Genomic DNA, 21304 nt, shown 5'->3' on the forward strand with positions numbered 1-21304 from the left:
GCCTCCCTGCGGCCCCACCGAGCCCGTTTCAGCCTGGCTGCTGTGGCAGGGCTCGGCATGGCGGCCTCGTCCTGGTGGTGGGGACGTGCCCTAGGTCTGCCAGTCCTTGGCCAGCAAGGTGTTGATGTGGGAGCTGGGCTGGGCCTCACCGTGCCACACCAGAGCCCCGGCACCCACCAAACCTTTGCGCCACGTGTGTGTGCCCTGCCCAAGCACCCAGGGACCGAGCTCAGCAGCTTCACCCTCTCCAGCTGTCCCATCCCTTGAGAAACACTTTTCAGCCTCTTTCCCTCTTCTGCGGCTGCCCTCGGCTTTTTTCTGGTTGATTCCTGATCTCCTTTCACAGCCTCACAGGGATAAGAAATGAGGTTTAGACACCAGAAGATGGCCAGAGAGGTGGCTGCTCGGCTGCAAGTGCGTGTGAAGTCTTTGAGTCTGTTACCTGCTCTAGTGGGCATGGTTAATGGTTGGACTCGATGATCTTGAAGGTCTTTTCCAACCTAAATGATTCTATGTTTCTATGATTCTAATGACAGTGGAAGGCGGGGAGGCTGGGCTGAGACATGAGCAAGGTGCTCAAGGTGTTGAGGCACGTCCAGGTTTGGGCAGGCAGCTGGGAAATGGCACCGGGGCAGTTTAACACCACAGGGCTGAGCAGGGTGGACCAGCCTGAAGGCTCATGAGAGATGAGTGTCAGGGCATTCAGCTCCATGCAAGATGAACCGGGGACCAGAAGCATGCCTCAGAGCGACCATGAGGGTCCAGGGCAGCCTCCATACCAGGAACGGACACACCTGGAAGCAACAGTGAGCATTTTAGGGCTTAGGTGGCAGCCCAGCAGCGTCGGATGGAGAAGCTGAGGAATGAAACTCTGGATCTAAAGCGCTTCGTGGGTGGCCACTCCAGTCCTGGGTGCACTGGTGGTTCCTCCTGTGGGCTGACTCCTGGACCTGCACCCATCAGCCAGCACGGCCAGACCTTTCACGGCTGCGTGCTGTGCATCTGCACCGGGTTGCTTGATACCTGAAGTGAGGGTAAGCCTCGGACTTCTTTCTGAGGCTGCTTCCTCCTCTGTGAAATCAAACAGAATATTTTTTTTTTTTATTTGTACCAGGCTGCTTTACCTCCTCCCAATTAAACTGCTTCAACTAATTGGTTTATTGCGTTCACACAGTAAGGAAACAGCCTTACAGACAGGGTTTGTACTTGTAAAGCAGCCTTGATGGTTTCTTCCCGTGGCAGAGCACCAGCACAAAGGTGGCTTGCACTGGAGCTGTTAGTCACATATTTTCATGGCTTTCATCACCAGCTGAGATGTGGGAAGAATATTGACATGCTGTAATGTTTACGTCAGCTGCCAGAGGACTCAGGAAGAGAAAGCACAAACATTACAGCCATGGTTAAAGAAAAGCTGGAGAAGTGAGGAGCAGCTAATGGCTTGGCAAAATACTGCCTTCAGCACAGTCACAAAAATACTTACTTTCATTTGGGGGGCAGACTTTCTTTCCTCTTCTTGCCTCTTTCCCTTTCCCTACTTTTTTCTCTTTTTTAAGGAAGTCATGTCCTGCTAAGGACTGCAGGAGATGGGGAGAGACCTTCTGTGGGAGGCTGAGCTTGAGGAAGGCAAGCTGATGGGCAGCATAGATCCTGGTAGCATCACTGCCGGGCACCAGGCATTCCTGTGTGTGTGAGCGAGGTAAAGAATGAGCTCCTACCTAGAGAGCTCCTACCCTGGCCTTACTCGGTGTGAGTGGCGGTGAGGGCTCTGGGCAGCTCAGCAAGCACCATTTCCATTTAGCAGCTCAGTTCAAAATTGGGTTTCACAGTTTTCATGTCCTCTGTCATTTAGGGCAGAAAGCGCCTGAGAGCCCAGGGCAGACCATTTGACCCCAAGCAGGGCCTCCCATTTTGATCCTTTCCTTTGCTTTCTGTGCTGTTCAGCAGCCCCTTTCCAAAGGAGTTGCCAATCCTTTGAAGCAAGGGCTTCTCCTTCTCCTCTCCTGGGCCATCACCAGGAGGAAAGGGAGGTCCGGGGTGGCAGGAATCTGACAGCAAAGTCCTGCGAACAGCCACCGCATCTGCTGACCAGGGCACTGACCTCCCTGATGGAGAAAACACACATGGAGAGCCCCCCCACGTCAGCCCCCAAGGAAGAGAAACTTTTCCTTCAGAGCACTGTCCTGGGGCCAGATCAGAGCCGTCTGGGGCAGGTGGACACCTTCCCCGGGGTGGCAGTTTGTACCTGTGTCACCATCGCGGCTGGGGATGACCACCCGAGACAGTTACTGTCTGCAGATCTGGCCCAAGCAGGAGCTTCCCTTCCTCCCCATACAGTCCCCCTCAGCACTGCACCCGAGCACCTCAGCGTTAGATGCTGAGGCTGATATCTGGTGCAGATGATACGGTCTTTCTCTTGTCTCCCTGCCTAATGGCCGAATAACTCTGCCTGTCCTGTTTTGTAGAATGGCAGCTCTCTTAAAACTCTAGATTAAAAAAGTATTTTCACTTGGAGGCTGCTGCAATTACAGTCTGTGCACGACACTGAAGGTTTCCTCCCAGCTGTACCTATAAAAATGTGGTCATTATGCACCTTAATAAGAAAGGTTTAAAATTTCATGGTTGAAATGAATTTGGACCCTAATAAAAATCCAGATAAAATGGAAAGAGCCAGGAGGCTAGAGAGTTTTACAGCTCTAATGTTCTGTCCCATTTCCCAAAATATATTTGTTCAAGTAATTCAAACTGTCGTTACAATTAACTTGTCCTTTCATCTCCCTCTCTGAATTCCCTCTAAGCTAAACACACAATTTTCTTCTATAAATCTGCGTGACAAGTAGAGCAGTAAATTTTTTTTTTCATGTCATTTATATGCATTTTGCATTGACTGAGTTGCCAGGCACTTTTCCTAAGCTAATTTCTATGGTTGCAATTGCGTATATCCACACTCAGAGCCCCCTAAAAGACTCGTGGGAGAAGTCCAGTTTGGACAACTGGCCAAGACGAGTCTTGTGTGTTGTCTCAAAGGTAGGAAATCTTAAAGATCAGTCTTCAAATTATCTGCTGAGAGCTTTGTTCCTTGCTCCGAGGAGCAGGCAATGCAGGGCTGTCCTTGTTCGGGTGTCTTCTTTTATGGGTGCAACACAGGCTAGTGTCAAAAGGCGGTGGCATGAGGCACGATTCCTTTAGAGAAAATTTTGTGGACAGCTGTGGGTGCAAATATTGCTTGTCTTTCCAGGTCCTCCTGCCTCAGGCCCCAGCCCACAGCCAGCCTAAGCCTAGCTTCCAGCAGAAGAAAGCATTTTCTTGCCCAAATCAAAGAGTGCCACATGGTGATGTGTGATGCCCAGGCACCGAGTGCCTTGGAAAAGCTGGGTCCTCCGATCCGCACCTCTGCAGTGGGCTCTGCTCAGCCTGGGATTGCCCCTGCCCTGCCATAAGAGCTGGATGCCAAGAGCAGCACCTTGGCCCCTGCTCGTGCACAATTTCCCTCCCCACCCTTCTTGCTTCATCTGAAATGGCAATTCCTCTGACCAGGAAAGTAATGACCCTGATACATTATTTCAAATGTCATTTTTGCAAAGGAATTAATCAGCTTAGTGTCAGACGGGATTACATTTTAATTTTAATAGTGCTAAAGTCTTGCTGGTTTTTAAATACGTTTTTCTGTTCTTTAAATTTCAGCAGGGCAGTATCTCACTTAGTCTGTACCTTGCTGTAATCTCTTCATTGTGGAAATTTGATAGACAATAGCCATTATTCAGTGGTCTTGGTATCAGCCTCACCCATGCGCATTTACTTTAGTCCCATTGTCTGCATTAGGGATAATAGCTGAGATCGGGCAGCCGGGACCTCAGAGCGGTTATATCTTCGATTGGTAAGCATGGAGACAATCTTTTCAAAAGCACAAAGGAGGAATTAAATGACAAGTTCTCATTTATAGTCAAATGGAGATTGAGATATATACCAACCATTTGGGCTTTTTAAAATGTGCCCTTAAATGTGAAGTAATTATTGAAATTTCTTCAGTTGTGGGCTGCAGTTTTCACAAAAGGTCTCTGTAGCTTATAGCTGTAATTAACAGCTCAGTTTTCCCAAGGAGCTTTGCATACTTCAAAGTACTTGCATGCTTCCACTACATTTCTTCCATCTTTTGAGATGCTTTTTATTTTAAATCAATTACAAATGAGTGTTTATTCAAATCCTTTACCCCTGGGCATTAGCTCATAGGTGACAAATCTCCAGACAGAATTAAAACCATACTTTAAAGTTCACACCATGAAATGGACTCTTTTCCACCTTTTCCATCTGTTATTTTATTACCAGGTTTGATTACAGTGATCAGCACAGTGGATTGTACCTGTTGTACAACCAGTTTATCATCAGCCTTTCTTGCAAACTTCTCAACACTTCATTTTTCAGAAGGAAAATGTGAGACAACCCATAATTTTTGCCAATACCTCATTTTTTGGCCCTTAGCTGGCAATAAGAGCCTTTTTTCAATTCAACATACTAAGTTTTCTGGGCATAATAAATGGTAATTTACATACAATATATTACAACTTCACATATGTACACTATTTAACATAGGTACACATCCCAGTGTCTTCCTTTGTTATATGCTACCTGCATATGCATTATACATCTGTGTACATATCTATATAGAGAGTTACCTTCTTTCAAAGAAATGATTTGGTTAGAAGTAGAAGTACAATGGAACCAGACGCAGAATGAGCGGGGCCAACATTTTCTCTCTTTGCAATTGGACCAGGTTATTCAGAGAAGGCGTATTCATCCACGGGCTTCATCTGCCCAAATCCCTTGCGCACTTCTGAAAATCCTGTCCTTCCGTAGGTTAATTGTTCAGATGCTCAGTGCTTCACAGAATTGGGTTGTATCCATCAAACAATACTATTCAGAGCCTAGCTTCAGGCACTATTTCTCAAAACATGGATGGATCTTGCAGCTAGAAGTTAGACAGTGCTCATTGAGTCTCTTGTAATCCAGGGGAGATGAAAGGTGGAATACATTCTCAATACCACACTTCAAATACTTGTTCTAGCTTCATGCCTAGCCACTTTCGTCCTAATAAGCAGAAAAATACAATTCATACGCTGCCTGAAGGAGATGTCTTGGTTTTATTTGCATCTATACTTTTCATCTATTGTTTTAATGAATAATAAGTGTAAATGGTGCCTAAGATAGAGGTGGTTTTTTCCTTCAATGGAAAAATACCCTCCTTGATGGTTTTATAGGCTGTATAATTGTGCCTGGTAGAAACAGACAGCAATCTCTTCAGTTATGTACACATGCATATAAAATAACAGTAAGGTAACATCTCCAAAAGACGTTTACTAGCTAGCATTTAGACTACAGGCAGTGCTAGTACAAAGACGATAGGATCTAAAGGACTGTCTTTGTTGCCGCATAACTTCTAAGGGAACAGGAGATGTAATAAAAACAAATGGCAAAGTAAAGCACTAGGATTTCTTTTTTTTTGTATGCCAGGAGGCTTTATTCATTGACAGTGCTCACTTTTTGGCTGTTGGGCTACGTTTATCTCTGGTTTAATATCATTGTAATGCGAGGGAGTTATCTGGCTTAATATCACTATAGGGCAGGTGAGATACGTGCTTTCTTCTAGCTGGACTGAATCAGAGGACACATTTGAAGAACTCAGTGGTAACGAAGACAAAAACTTTTTTATTACCACTGGGTGACTTGCTCAGAAATCATAACTGTGCTCCGCACACGTGCTAGTTAAGCAAGTTAAGCCCCTCGGCACCTCATGAGGTAGGTACAAGTTATTGCTCCCCACTTTCCAGATGGAGGAGATGAGGCACTGAGAGGTTAAATGGCACGTGCCATGAGTAATGCAGAAAGGCTGGCAAAATGGGGGACACAGGAGCCGAGTTTCTCACTCCCCGCGCTGGTGACTTCATGGGGCAGTTCTGCTGCCTTCCCCCAGCCAAGGTCCCTTCGCTGCACTGTCCTGCTGCCAGCCGTGGCGTTGGTTCCTGTTTTACACTCAAAACTCCTAATGCTGAAGAACACACACTGTTCTGTCCAGGGTTTAACCTCGCAAAAGATCAGTGGGCTATTTCTTTAATATTTTTTGCGTCTTTATTGTAGTGATCTCCACCTGTCGATGTGAGAAGTATCCAGATTTCAGGTCCAAGAAGAGTGGTGTGTGGTAAATGCACTGATCTGGTGGCTCAGGAGAGAAGTGGCAGGCTGGGATACAGGGCAATCCTTCCTTTCAGATACTGTCCTTCCATGGCTCCTCTTCTTGCCAGCAGTTTCAGGGCTGTGTTTTCTTACTTTGTGACCAGACAGAACTCCATTCAAGTCAGTTATTAACATGGCTGATGAAAGGGGAAGACAGTTGTTAATTTTAGTTTCTCTCATCAATTTTGTTTCAAGTAAATTAGTGCAACCATCAGTGTAATTTAGGCAGCAATATTTGAGGCACAAGGGAAAATCTGGGTATTGCTGACAGCCTGGAATTAACAATTCCTTGCCATATTCTACATCCCTTGAGATTTAGGACATAAGAATTACTGCTACGGTAAGCAGAAAATTTCACACGCCAACAAATAGTTACAGTTTTGTTAGTACTTTTGTTTGTTTTTCCTTTATTCATGTGATTTATCTGAATCTTCATGGCCCAACCCCAGTCAGACGTATAACTTAATCTTATAATTGAGTCAGCTTCTAACCTTAGCCCTGGGTCTTCACACTTCAGGCTCTGCCCACCCTCCCGAGTTTCAGCTTGGTAACCAAATATTTTGATGAACATAATCTCCACCACAGCCAAAAAGTCATGGTGTTTTCTAAAAATAAGGAGCACACAAACCTGGACATCGTTGTCTTGTTGCTATCATGTTTCCACATTTAGGTTTTGCTGTCAGCGTTGTTAGTAAAGGAAAGGGAGATATCACGGGATGAAAAATGAAATGCTAAGCACAGAAGCTTGTTACAATGCTCTCCAGCAGCTTCAAAGGACTTACATCGACCTTGGAGCCAGAGGCCAGACAGGGTCTCATTGAATCCCACAGTATTATTCTTGGCCATTTAATCTCTGATATGCCTATGTTTCTGCAGAGAGAGGTTCTGGCAGACATCTCTCCCTCTTGATCCAAAATGCCTGAACGGAAGGACAATGTGTTGATTGGGAGAGGCACATTGGGATAAACAGTTTCTCTGTGGGCTGCACTTTCCTCACAGGGGTGAGGAAAAAAATTGAAAGCCACCAGTGCTGCCCTCAACACTGTTTTCTGCTTCTGGAGAGAGAAAGTAATGGTCCCAGAGACACTGCCTATTCACCATGTGCTAGCGGTACATGCTACACGTCGGCTTCCCCTCTCATTTTAGAGGGCAAGTGCTACATATCATGTGCTGTGCTCAAGTTATATGGAGAACACATGTCTAAACCTCCCTGTTTTCATTACTCATGTACCCTGGGAGCCATCTTCTCGTGAGTCTGTGGGCTTCTTTGCTCTGTTTCATCATCACTCCTTACTTCTAATCTGGAACAAAAAATGACTACTGCCTCACACATACCACCTGCACTCTGTAGCCAACCCTGTTGATCCTGGTCAGTCAACTGTCCTAATCGTATCAGTGAAGGTCCTTTCCAGAGAAAGCAGAATTTGGACCCTAAAAGGAGGTCTTCTTCATAAACCAATGGAAACAAATACGATGTTCGTATGCCAAAGAAAAATAAAAGGATTTTCTCAAAAGCAGAGCTTTTGAAAAGGAAAGGCCTCATTCAGTTCCCGTGCAGGAGATGCACTGTCCAGACCTCCCCTTGCAAGTTGCATTTGTCTAATGCCTGGCAGCCCACGTGAGCACTGTCTCTGGTTGTCCATTGCACAGCAGGCACCACCAGTGCGGCTGGCCTCAAATGAACTTACAGCACCTTTTGGGTGAATGGTGAGCACATATTTTCAAGTATGAGAAACGACATGTGTCATAAAGCAAATGGGAGCTAGGGTGTGGCTTGGAAAGCAACCAGCACAGCAGGTTCCTCCATGATGCCTGTGCATGGAGTTGCCCCCTTGGAGGATGTGTCCTCCCCTTTACCCTCCAAAGAAGCAATAAAATAATCATTTTTCTGGCTTTGCATCCAGATTAGGCTGAAAAAGAACCAACAAAAGAGAGTTTTGTAAATATCTTCTGCTTCAGTCACTGCTGTGCCAGCATACTTAGCTAAAGACAGACCAATATATCAAATTAAAAAATATATAGGTGCCTGGAAATATTAATCTTGAGTATTTATCAATTGCATGACTGTTCTGGATGATGCGCAAGCCCACATGGCCCTTCAGGCCTCTCTTCCTTGATGAATGAGATTCATTACTCATAGCTAAGTGCACAACCATCTTTTCTTGTTTTTCTTCCTCTGGGACCATCTGGTTTCTTGTATATCCTGCCAGGCTGTTGGCATCAGATTCACTGTAGTTTCCATCCAGCATCATAGATTTTGAATGAGGTATTCCACATGTACATGGAAACTAGGAACATAAACAAGAAATATAGCTGAACACTGGAAGAACATATTAGCAACAGAAATTATGCCTTTCTATTAACAGACAGCTTTTAAACAGTTCAGGTTGAAATTTTAGTTGAGATACTATAAGTTTCTCTTTGAACAAAAAAGTCGCGGGTTTTTTTGCTTGTGTTACAAAAGGAAGAGACATGGTTTAGCTACACTGCTTGGACAAGCAGCTTCAGAAAAGATTAGAAAAATGCTTTAGCAGACATAAAAACTAACCAAAAGGTTTTCTTAGATAGCTCTGTTCAGAGTTGATGTCTTGAGATTCCTTATTTTGCAATCTCTGTGTTTATAAATATTCAAGGACAAGATGCAGTTTTATCTGTGGAAATGGCTTATCCAGTACACGTTATGGAAAAAAAAGGGCCAAGTTCTGGTTTCACAGATATATATGATTTCTTTGTAAATCTGATTTTAAACCAAGGAGAGGGCCAGTTAAAAGCCTAATGTAAAATCCCAGCTCTGTTAAAGTTAATGCCAAAAATTGCATTGACTTCATCAGCACCAGCATGTATCCCACAAGTCTAAAAAAACCAATGAATACAGGTAGAATTTTGAATAGGAAATACTGTCTTCTACTGTTTAAAATCTGCAGGTTTTCTGTCCCATACATATTTGTATGCCATGAAAATGGACTCCAAAACCTCCTTTCTGCTAGGAGTTCCACCCTCTGATTCCCCACAGACTGCTTTCCTTACCCAATAATACTTTGCCCCCAATTCTTTCCTCCACCAACTATCATGTGTGGATTTTCCAAGGACTTGTTTTCAAGGATAAGTTCAACTAAAATAATTAAGTATATATGCACAGAAATGTATATATCCTGAATATTTATATATATTTTTTTAAAATGTATATATACCCAAATATGTAATATTCAGGATTCCACTGGAAAACTCTGCAGTCAAGGTTTTTTCTTCAAATTATTTAACCAACAGGTCACATTGCTTACCAAAAACCTGAAAATCAACTTAAGAATTGTTTTCTGTGTTCTAGTCATAACCAAATTATTTGGTATCAGCAGATTATGTGCAGAAAAACATGAGAAGTATGTAGTTGAGTTTTAAAATATATTTTATACTAAGCAGGTGTACCTCAAAAAAACCCAAACAAACAAACAAACAAAAACCCCCAAAAAACACCAAAAGAACAGAGGGAAGAATTGCATCAGGCTCTTTATCATCAGCTGATGACAGGTCTGGGAGACGGTGGGTGGGTGGAAGGGAAAGTGGTTAACGGCAATAAGCTAATTGCTGCAGGACCCAGCAGAGAAAGAAATTCTGCAGATTTGTTCTTAGCCCCCAGGTCAAATTACAGTTCCCATTGCTTCATGTACATGTGATGACAGTCACCTCTATGGACAAGGGAGCCTAACATACTAGAAACCCACCTCCACAGAGTCTTAAATTACGCTCACAGGCACATACATGGCGAAGTATGCTACATAATTTCACCCTGAAGCAATTTTAGTTTATGTCTACACTAGTAAATTAAACACCACCAAAGAGCCTCCCTGGGCACAGGAACTCAGCTGACAATACTATTAGAGTGTCAGAAATGTCTCTGGCCTGAATTTTGTCCAGACCAACAAGCACCAAAAAGTGCCCATGTACGGTTTGGGTATAAGCATGGGCCATTTGCCACAGACAGTTCACAGCAGCCACTCTGATTTTGAGGGAAAGAAGGTTTAGTTTTAGATACTCTGTGCCCATCAGCCTTGGTCCCAGGCACATTTAATTTCTTAATGTAGACATAACATAGATCTCTTCTCTGAGCAGCCTAACATATTCATATTGGGATATTTGGGGTCTTTCATAGGGGAACAGCATTGGCTGACAAGATCTACATTTACAGTGAGAAATGTCTCTCCTGCTTCTTCAAGAGCACTCACCTACCTTTTGCCGCAACATCCTCAAATACTGTTGCTTATTATCTCTGTTCCCATTACCACCTCTAACGATTAATATTGTCACATGCTGAAGACTAGATAGAATATTTTACATTGTGTAGTAAAAAGGCATTTGCCGAATATAGAATTCAATGCACAAGACTCAATAAAGGGCAGATTCGTGATATAAATAACAAGCTATGCCATCAATGGATGTGGAAAAATGTTCCTGAAAACTTAGCAGACATCAACAAACCCTCTCAAGTTCATTTCATCCCTCCAGTATAGTTAAAGACAAAGGAGAGGGGGTTTTGCCTTTTAAAAAAAATACAGGTTTATTCTAGGCAAGCCGAACCTAGCAAGGATGATTTTTGTTATTTCCTGTGTACTGTAAAGACACTGTCTTCTTTGGACATGGGAAGTCTGAGTAGGGCTGGCTAAAAGGCCACAGACCACTGCTCATGCACAGCAAGTAAGATACACTTGACTCGCTGTGCTTGCACAGAGCATCTCTGCCTTGTGTTGCAGAGAATTGCTGGGCCCTGGGTGGGGACTAGGATGGGGGCATAAATAAATCTAGATACTCAGGACCTGTTCAAGTAGCTTTCCAGACACACTACTGTTAAGAAGGCCTTGGAGAGAGGTACAATTTTGTCACAGAGTGTGTTGAATTTATTCCAATCACTTTTAAAAATGTATCTACCTGAATTTTTTATGAAATGTCAACTAGGAAAGGTACTGGGCTGATAGGTGGTCTATTCTACACTTCAAGGAAGTCATAGGAAGAAGTGCAAGGGGAAGAGAAGGACACACAAAGCCAACAGAGTAGTTCAGAGAGGGAAATGTCATGGTGAAATCATATGAAAGATGATGTCTGCATTGGCATTTCTGAAAGGCTGATACAAATTTCTCCCAGTGTCAAAGGCAGTAGGTGACCAATGTTACCTGTGAACTAATGTGGGAAGTTCCTAATGGGAAGAGAGAAGCTGTAAAATATGCCGATGTTCTGAGTCCGTGGGGACTGAAAAAATCTGGTCCCAAGCTTTAGTGTTCAAAAGGTGATGGTGTTTTGTTTAATTACAAAGAAGAAGGGCTCACAGGTCTGTAGGATAATTCATGCTGGAAAGGACCTCAGGAGGTCTCTAGTCCTATCTCCTGCTCACAGCAGGGCCAGGCTGCTCAGGGCTGTATCTAGTCAGGTGTTGAAAAACTCCAAGGATGCAGGATAAGACTCTTCATAGCACATTAAAAAGTACAAGCATAAACTTGGCTGACTGTTTTTTGTGTTTGGTAACAGGGAACAACTCCACTGTTACATCCATTGAATCCAGCTTCCAGCGTAAAGCTGACCGTAGAGGGAGGAAATTAATTTGGTCCGAGTAACACCTTTAGCTTAAAAATACAGAAATTGTGGCTGCTGCAGTGAAGTATCAGATTTGATACTTTCCCCTTTTGTCAGCCCCACGCAGTTCCAGGTTGCAGTCTTCCCCAGTTCAGATCACACTCTCCTTTTCTCTGATGTTTCTGTGAAGACCCATGAGATCAACTCTTGTTTTTCTGGCGTTAGCAATTCAGCCTGAGGTGGAGCAGTCTAAACAGATCCAATTATACACACATGGATGTCAGTGTTTTCCCTTTTATAGACACAAACCAGTCAATATAAAGACCAGATCAGCTGTAAGAAAAAAAGGAATAAATGGATGAACAAAACAAAATTTTTTCTCACCCTTTCCCGCAGTTTTCTCTCCTTCCGCTCTTGCACCGTAGTCAGGTAATTCACTGCTGCGTATTCCAGCACCGAGAGGAAGACAAATACAAAACTGACCCACAGGTAAATGTCCACTGCTTTGATGTAGGAAACACGCGGCATAGAGGCGTTCACCCCAGTGATGATCGTGGACATGGTCAGCACAGTGGTTATCCCTGGAAAACCAAGAGAAATAAATGTTATTGACTGATATAGTCCATAAGGCTTTTGTCTCAAGAAAAACAGAAATTATGCTCTACATGATGCTGTAAAAGATGTTAGATGTGAAATAAAATTGTGATGAATATCTCCCCTGCCATTGCAGAACTGTTTCACTGCCTGCACTTCTGTGTGCATGGTGGGTTTAGTTTTGCGGAGCAGCTGTCATTTTGGAGCAGCAGTATTTAACTCCCTCTCTAACCTCTAGGGTTTTAACACAGTGCTTATGGTCAGTTCTGCTAAGGCCAGTGGTGACAAGCACTCCTGATTCCAAGCTGTACCACTCTGTGTTACAGGCACTGCCAGGAAGCAACCTGGTATTGACTTTTGGTCACAGCTAAAGAGGATCACTGATCTTAAAAAGGATGTGCAATAATGCTAAAATGTTTTGCATGAAACCATGCAAAAGAAAAGCATTATGCTTTTACCTCAAGGACTATTTGTCCACAGTTCAAGCTGTGGGAATCAAAAAGTTTTGAACAACATCCGTTGTATTATATATAGAGATATGTGCATGTGTATGTATTCATAAACATATATGTATCTATGTTTATATACATATATGTGTGTGTGAATATGTGTGTATATATATACACATGTGTATGTGTATATATATTTAGACAGCTATAGATAAAGTCCTGCAAAATAGTATATACTTTGGATCGTCATGGAGAAAAAATATTTACAAGTTCCCAAAACCACTTAAATAGAGAAAACCGAGCCAAAAAGCATTTATAGCTACTTCAGCCATTTCAAAACAGTGACCATGGTAAACACAGCTACTTTGTTCACTTTTCATCAGGATCTAATTTGTCTTTAAATAATATCCACTGAACACATTTCTTTCAGTGGAGCAGACTCTCAACTGCCTTTTCACATACGTTTGCTGCAGTGCATAGCTCTCTAAGTGAGACAAACTCATGGGCTAAAATACTGTTTTTACACTTTTAGTATTGGAAGCCTTACATATTAACATTCAGAGATTTTTCCTATTACATTTTTGCCTTCCTCTAACCTATGCATGGAGTGATAAACAAATCGTCTCTTTTTATGCTCAGCTGAAAGAATTTCCTCCAGTCCTGACGCAGACAAAGCTCCTGATGGGTTTTAGTTCTCCAGAGAGGCGCTGGATTTTCAAGCAGCTCCTTCTTCGCTTTCCCACTCCTTCAAATGAATTGGATCCTCAGTGCCAGGCATCCTTGGGAGAGGAGAAACCCAACTCCACCTCACCTCAGGGCTGGTGGCCTCTCATCCTCAGTACTGCAGATGTGAGAGGAAAGCCACGTTCCCTTCAGTGCCCAGCTGTAGTCTGATGTCACAGAGATGCCCTGAGTGTCCCCAGATGGAGGGACACCTACGTCTGCAGAAGCTGATAGGACTAGATCCCTTGCTGCTTTTCTTTCCCAGCTTTGTGAAGATGCGCCGTGTTGGCGATTCCCAGGCAGCCTGGAGAGAAACGCCAGCCACAGCACCAGTGCTGGCTGGTTGGGAAGACATATACCTGGGCTGGGACACCTGCTGTGGCAGCTGGGACGTGGCAGGATCCTGCTCATGAAAGGCATTCACGAAAATTTTAACAGAAGCCTTTAACTCCCTGTAGGTGTCTAAACTCCAGTGAAACTCTACCCTCACCAACGGCAATGTGTGTCTCAGAACTGCAGGACTGGACAACAAGGAAAAATCTTGATTCGTTGACTTATAAATACTGAAACCTCTCTTCTCTGCCCAACTTTATTTTTAAAACCACAGCCCTTTCTGTCCTGAGCTAAGTGTAGATCAGGAGGACTGCTTAGCGATGAAGGACTTGAGACAAACTGCAAGTTTTACATTATATTAATCATCAGATAAAACAAACATTTGCTTGCCCAATATATTTAACCATCAAAACGAACAGTTCCCTTTCCTGCCAAAACTTTCACATTCAAAGATTTTCACGCAGTCATGGCTTGTTGCAGTTGTTCTCACCCAACGAGACTCTGGCAGGAACTGCTCGGCGATCGATCCAGAAGGACACCCAGGACAACATGACCATGAGGGTGGCAGGGAAGTAGGTTTGGAGCAAGAAGAAGAAGATGTGTCGGCGTAAAGTGAAGTTTATATAGAGGCGGTTGTACCAACCTTTGAGAGAGGAGGAAAGCTAGAATCAGTGAGAACAGCCTGGATGGTAGGCATAGAGAGACAAGATCTTTTTTTTTTATCTTGTATTTCTAAAGGGTAGTGAAAAGAGAAACTGATCTTTCAAAACATGTATTGTCCAGACTGTGGAGACTACATTTCAGTGACATATAACGTCACATTAATGTAGTTAATACAGCATTAGGTTTAGCAATAGCATTAAATCAGAAAAGGCCAATACCCGTGCTACTGTAGAAAGCCAGTCTTGATGTAGTATGGAATTTTTGTATCAAAAACTGAGACAAAGAAATCTTTTCATCAGTTTTCAGAGATTCATTCCCATTTTTCCAATACAGCATCAGATCTTCATCAGTGTAAGCATCTTAGGGAAAGAAGAAACATGATGTGATGTGACTTTAGCTTGGAGGGGAAACAAACGTTAATAGATCCAGTCAAAATTAACAAACACAAAGGCACCTTTGGCATGAAGTAATGCCACAAATAAGTTTGCTAACACCAGCGAGTTAAAAAGATCTTGCCATATGACATACCATGACAACAACAACAACAACAATCCAGGTCATCCTGATTCAGGGAAACACATCTCCACACTGATGAAATGACAGCTAGAATGGTACTTTTCTGAGCATCACATATCAAAAATCATAGACAAAGTATTGCTAACTGATAAGAACAACTCAGGAAATAGTCCTTCCTTAGAGGAAGGAGGAAACACAGACTCCTCAAACTATCTTAGAATGATAAAAGCAAAAGTGACAGGTGTGATTTGAAGCAAAAGTCTAGAAATATTTGAAGGCTGTAAATGAAAAAAAAATGGTCCACTAAGCAGCAGGAATGGGGAATGAAAAAGGGGTTATCAAGATGGTCAGGGGGCGGCAGCACATGGCGTAAGACAAGAGGCTGGGGGAGCTGGGTTTGTTCAGCTGGCAGAAGAGCAGTCTGTGGTGGGGTCCAACTGCTGCCCTGCTGGGGGTCATAGAGAAGACGGCAGCAGGCTTTTCTCAGACTCTGCTCCAAGATGCAGAGCAAAAGGACAAGAGGCAAGGGATGCAAGTTACAACAAAGGATTTTTTCTGAGCATGTAAAAGGAAATTTTTTCAGGATGAGGGCTGTCAAACATTTGAACAGGTTACACAGAAAAGTTGTGGAGCCTCCATTACCTTGGAGATGTTCAAAACCCAACTGGACACAGCCCTGAGCAACCCCCTATAAAGTTCTCCCTGCTCTGAGCAGGGTATTCAAGGAGCTGAGCTCAAGACCAACATAAATTACCTTGCGATTTTGTGATTGTGTTATTCGTAGAGGAAAATTTCAGTTAAATAGCTGGGAAGACCTCAAAACAACTGGATATTAGTCTGGACAAAGTTCACAGAACAGCCACGAAAATCTTACTGTTCACATCACTTTCTCCACAGAACAACTCCTTCCCAAAGAAACTGAGTCCAGGTCACAGTGTTTGCAGATTCAGGATTATATCATACATAAACCACATTAGTGATGAAATTTAGATAAAATCAGTGATCATTACAACCAACTTTTTATTGTGACACTTGAAAACACCACCTTCCAGTCAGAAGCAATGAACAGAGCAAAACTTCTCCCCCCCAGATTTCTCATCAGCAAGCTGCTGAGAACCAGTATATGTTGAACACTTCTGTTGGTGGTTTTTTTTGAAAGTGCCATCCCCTAAAATTCATACAAGGATGCTTTCCTTGCAAATTCCCCTGTAATGCAGCATAAGGGCTAGATATACAACACAGTAAGTCAATAGAAAGACTCTTAGTAACTCTGATGAACTATTTTTTCTGGCTCTAAAATAGACTGTATTCTGAAATGTGTCCAGTCTATCTGTGTGCAGCCAGCCATGGAGCACGTCTACCTAGAAACACAGATACAACCTACAGCTTTCCAGCTCCAGAGAACACGTCTGAGAGTCCAGGGGGAAGCGGCTGAAGTCCATGTTACACATTGCTGTCACTGTGATCCTAGAAGTCAAAAAATGAGAAAGGTTGGTTTCTATGAGGAGCCACAAAGGGACAACATTATCACTAATAAATCATTCTGCAGCTTTAGAGCCAGCAATTATGCATAATGTTAGCATTAAATCCCCAGGAAAATGCCTACCAATTCTCCAAGTCCAAGCAAGATGGATTATACACAGAAACTCCAAAGGAAGCTGTCATTTCAATATCTATCAAGGAACTAAAGCACTATATTGTACATTACAGTAATACTGTAATGTCAGCACGAATACTTCCACTGTGTTTTATATCTGACTATTCCCCTACAACGCAACAACATAAAATAACCTTACCATTTACATTCAAAGGTTCTCTTATGTCCAGTTTGATTAAGGTTTCCTCATTTTCCCTGTAGCTCAGTTCCCTCCATAGTCACCCCAAAAATGACACAAGCCTGAGGGACATGACCATCTTTATCGCAAGCCACAAAATTCCTCCTGTATACATATTATTAAGGCAAACCCAGTTTATTTCAGTCCTTGATCAAACTCTTTTAATCTGGGGGGTGTATTTCTGGGGCAGAGGGTATAAAAATGGGTGCAGCTGTTTTTCAACAGGTGAGATTTACCTATGTTAAGTTCGTGTCTTAGCTAAAGAGCTCCAGCAATCACAGCTCCCATTTTTAAACGAGTCCAGTTGTGCACAACATCGCATAACAAGTTTTCTAGTGGGTCAGTGAACTTTCTCTTGTGGACAGATTTGCAGTGGAGCTCCTGATTTAGTAGGAGCAAATCAGCTGTGAGTCATCGTTTCAGAGGCCGACTTATGTTGGCCGTGACCATTATCTAGATTCATTGCAGATGTTGATAAAGAACTTTTCTTCTGTTCAAGGGATTGTGATCCAAATCCTACACTGACCTATGCACTCATTGCCCCTGAAAAGCACATGCTGTTCATTTTGACTATAAAACTAGAGCAAAATTTTGCCATATGAGCAAAACTTAGAGAAGCTTTTGGGGGATATGCTCCAGAAGCTATACTGTAGCAGTGACCTGCCCTAGTTGTGTGTAGCACTTAAGCATTTTATAACTCAAGTCTCATTACAAAGTGCTATTTTCTTTCCTCCAGGTCACCTAAACTGTGGCACAACCTGTGGTCATGAACAATTCATTAGTCAGTGACAGCACAGAAACTCAGGTCGTCAATAAGATATTCCTCAATTAGAGTGCAGTGTTCAGGTGATCTTGAAAGCCCAAGGCCCAAATGAGGAATGAAATATCCCTCAGCCCAGTGCCAACCCCATGCAGACATCTCAAGACACCTGAGGGTATTTCCAGCGTCACTGGACACCCATGCTTGGTCAGCTGGATCACGTTCTGAGTGTCCTAAACACCACCAGGACCAAATGCCACGCAGATTCTCATTCTCTGTGGATTTTACGTATCAAATCATCCATTTAACTCCTATGCTGTCAGCTGTGGTTAACTCTCACATCCTTCTCTCTTGTAGGTAACATTAGAAAGTCACATCATCTCCTCGAGAGCTCACAGAAAATTTTGAAAGTAAATACTCTGCATGTAGGCAAATGAGCAGATCTGAACAGAGACAATGTTTGCCATTAAAAGTACTTGCTCCTTCATTTTCGTTGTTGAGCACTACTAACAAGTGGCATGCTGCTGGCTTCAGCACATGAGAACTGCAGGGTATGAGCAATGGAAACAGATATTCAGTTACACCAAGCAACTCCTGTGGAGAAGGTCCCTACCCTCCTCCTGCTCTTCTCCCCTCGCTGCTGACCCAAGCTTACGCCTAACCTCCTTCATTTTTCCTTCTCCTTCTTGTCTCTCCTGCTGCGTGGCACCTTCATCCTCATCTGGTTCTAATAAAATACACAGTGTCTTTAGGTGCTTAGTTAAGGTGTGGCTAATCAGACCTTTCATGCAATAAATGGATTTATTAAATGGGTTCAGAACAGGGAAAGTGTTCCTAAGTGTTTGGTCAAGATGGGATTTTCATCATTAGGACCAGGCAAAATGAAGTGGCCACATAGTTCATACTCTCTTTCTTACACACATACACACACATTTCTTTGTGGTTTTAATAATTTATCCGGGGTTTTTTTTAAATAAATTCAGTAGAATTATATTTAGACTATGAAACCAGTGAACTTTATTGCCCCCTGGTTTGGTGGGATATTATCCTACTTGGGACAATATCACCCACTATGCTCATTCTTCAAAGAGAGATAGCCCCCTGAATCAAACTTTATAGAAAACCTTTCCTAGTTTTTGAGAATTATTTTACCATAGCTGAAGTGAGTAAGTTCCAGAAAGATCTTAGAACAGAAATCCTTGGCTACAAAGCATTCAAAGGTAACTGTACACTGAGAGCATGTTTTCTGTCCTGGGGAAATGTCCTTTTGTCTGGCCTCTCGAGCTTTTCTCCTCTGCCAGTGTATTTTTCTCTGCATCTCTTTTTGCATTCTTCTGAAGGAAATTAAACCTGCTGGGATGCTGATGTGAGCAGCCATAAAGGTGGCCTTGTTAGAAGGGGGAAATTACTGAGCAAAAGAAAATGTCTGCTGAAAAATATTGACAGAGAAAGGCCTGCCAGCCTAGGAACCAGACACATCTTTGAGAAGTGCAGCTGGACTCTTTGGAGTGCAGACAGTGTACCTAGAAACTGGAGACATCCTGAGATACCATCGATAAGTGCAAAAAGAAGGGGGGGGGATTGTAAAGGCAATTGATCGTCTGAAAAGGTGGAAAACAGTCTGGAAAATAAAAATTGGTCTGAAAGAACAGAAAACATCATCATCTATTGGCTGTCACAGATGAAAAATAGAAATTAAGAGCACCTATTGGCTGCTCAAAGTGTCCTACACCTTCTTATGTCCCTGTCATATAAGGAAGACATAATTTTTATCCAAAATGGAGCATCTTTCTCTGAGAACTTCCCATGCTGCACGTACTTCTCCATTCCTAAACAGGTTGAATTCACTGCATGAACTTTCTATGAGCTCTTGGACTCTCACTGGGGATGCCCGGCAGACTCCAGACCCTGTGACACAGAGCATCTCTGAAGTGAGACTCTGCCTGTTGTCTCATTCGTCCCTGTCTGGGCCCACTTCTGTGGTTGTTGTGGTTTGTCCTCCCACCCAGGGGATGATTTGGTTTACTTGATGATGGTATCACTTGATACCAGTATTGTACACCCATACAAGCAATCTAACATAAGTATACCTGCTGTTATATTGTTGATGAGATGCTCCACTAATAGTAAGTTTGTAGTAACCTCTAACAGTATATACCTCGTTAGTTATTGCTGTTATTGTCTGTTGCTACACAATTGATAGATACTGTATTATGGACCACTGATAGTAATTTGTAATAGCATGATCTATACATAAATTCATTTTATTAATCATACATATACTTGCTAGTGGTGATTTTGTGGTAGTTTACTTGCTCATGGTGATTTTTGTGGTATTTTTGGTAATCTGTAATAAGGTAGAGAAGTTTAGAGGATTAAACGTCTCTGTCCTTGTGTATTACAGAATCCTGGAAACTCATGGTCACAATCTGTGTACACCCGCAGGCTGGGTAACCCTTTAGGTCATGACAGACATATCTCAGGATTCTTCCAGCCAACAAGTCTGCTAGGGACTATAGGGTGTCTTTAATACTGCTATTTCAGCTTCAATAAACTTAAACCTTTACATCAACATGGCAACACCACCAAAAAAAAAAAAAAAAAGTTTTTCTAGACAAACAGGAAGCAAAATAGGATAATTATAGAGGTCACCATCTGGTATATCAGCAGCTTCCAGTTTAATCACACACTGACCCTGGGACGAACATCCCCGCTCGACTAAGCCCTCCTCCGACTGCAAAGAGTTAGGGGAATGCTTCCCCTGGGAGGAGATTATCCTGTTATTGCCCACAGCATGGTTTCTCACAGCTTCCTGCAAAGCATTTGGTACTGGACGTGCTGGAAATAGGGCTCTGCATCAGCAGTGGGAGTAGTAGGGTTGGCAGTAGCAGTCCTGGTGGTCACCAAAGCCATGCCAGGAGCAAAATTGCCAGTGAAGCCCCAGGGGATGCTCAGGAGCAGTGAGGCTGCACGGTTACCTCATGCTGTAGAGGACATGACCGTCGGGGAACACTCGCAGCATGATGTTGTCCGTGGTGGTATCGTGAATGAAGGACCTTTTGGAATGCACGAAGAAGACATCGGGGACCCAGATCTTCTTTACCAGCCTGCCGTCGAAGGTCATGCTCTTGTTGGTGGTGCTGGGAAATGAGAGACGCTCATCCTTCCAGTAGTGCCTTAAGTACAGAGTCATAGTGAAATCCTTCACAAAAAAGGAAGAGAACCAGAGAGAGGTCTGTCAGTGTTGCTCTCTACACCTAGGAAACACCAGAAAGAAAACTCACTCCTACCAGGTAGATGAAATCCCTCCCCTCTCAACTCCTGTTTCTTTCCTGGACCAATGCTCTGTGTGAATAGATTTTCCTGACAAAATAATTTCAGCCAAAACAAAACATAAACAGCCAATCAATGTATTACAGTACCCACTAATGTTCAGATCCCAGAGGGATATAAATATGCCCCAAGAGGAGCACTGCCCTGCAGAAATGATTCTTCAATCCTGGCAAAATTATCTCCAAGGACTATGGTATTTGTAGCATGTTCAAGAGGGAAAACTTTCAAAATTAGCTTAGTGGTCAGGCTAAACACTAAGAAATTTAACCCCCAAAGAACTAAATTGTTGCAAACAGCAACAAAGTGACAGAACT

General features: G+C 43.0%; 1 protein-coding gene across 1 annotated transcript in view; it reads right to left on the bottom strand.

The window, feature by feature from the left end:
• Positions 1 to 5487: 5487 nt before the first annotated feature.
• LOC104320869 (gamma-aminobutyric acid type A receptor subunit rho2) overlaps positions 5488 to 21304 on the bottom strand; it is a 43636-nt gene continuing 27819 nt past the window's right edge. Inside the window, exons 4-9 of the mRNA XM_069804847.1 lie at positions 20636 to 20859; positions 16447 to 16529; positions 14765 to 14905; positions 14374 to 14526; positions 12169 to 12365; positions 5488 to 8513 (exon numbers count right to left, since the gene is read on the bottom strand). Of these exons, the coding sequence (XP_069660948.1) occupies positions 8205 to 8513; positions 12169 to 12365; positions 14374 to 14526; positions 14765 to 14905; positions 16447 to 16529; positions 20636 to 20859 (1107 nt within the window). The 3' untranslated portion in view covers positions 5488 to 8204. The remainder of the gene's footprint in view (positions 8514 to 12168; positions 12366 to 14373; positions 14527 to 14764; positions 14906 to 16446; positions 16530 to 20635; positions 20860 to 21304) is intronic.

Source organism: Haliaeetus albicilla, chromosome 17 (genome assembly GCF_947461875.1).
Source record: "Haliaeetus albicilla chromosome 17, bHalAlb1.1, whole genome shotgun sequence".
NCBI classification, from domain to species: domain Eukaryota; kingdom Metazoa; phylum Chordata; class Aves; order Accipitriformes; family Accipitridae; genus Haliaeetus; species Haliaeetus albicilla.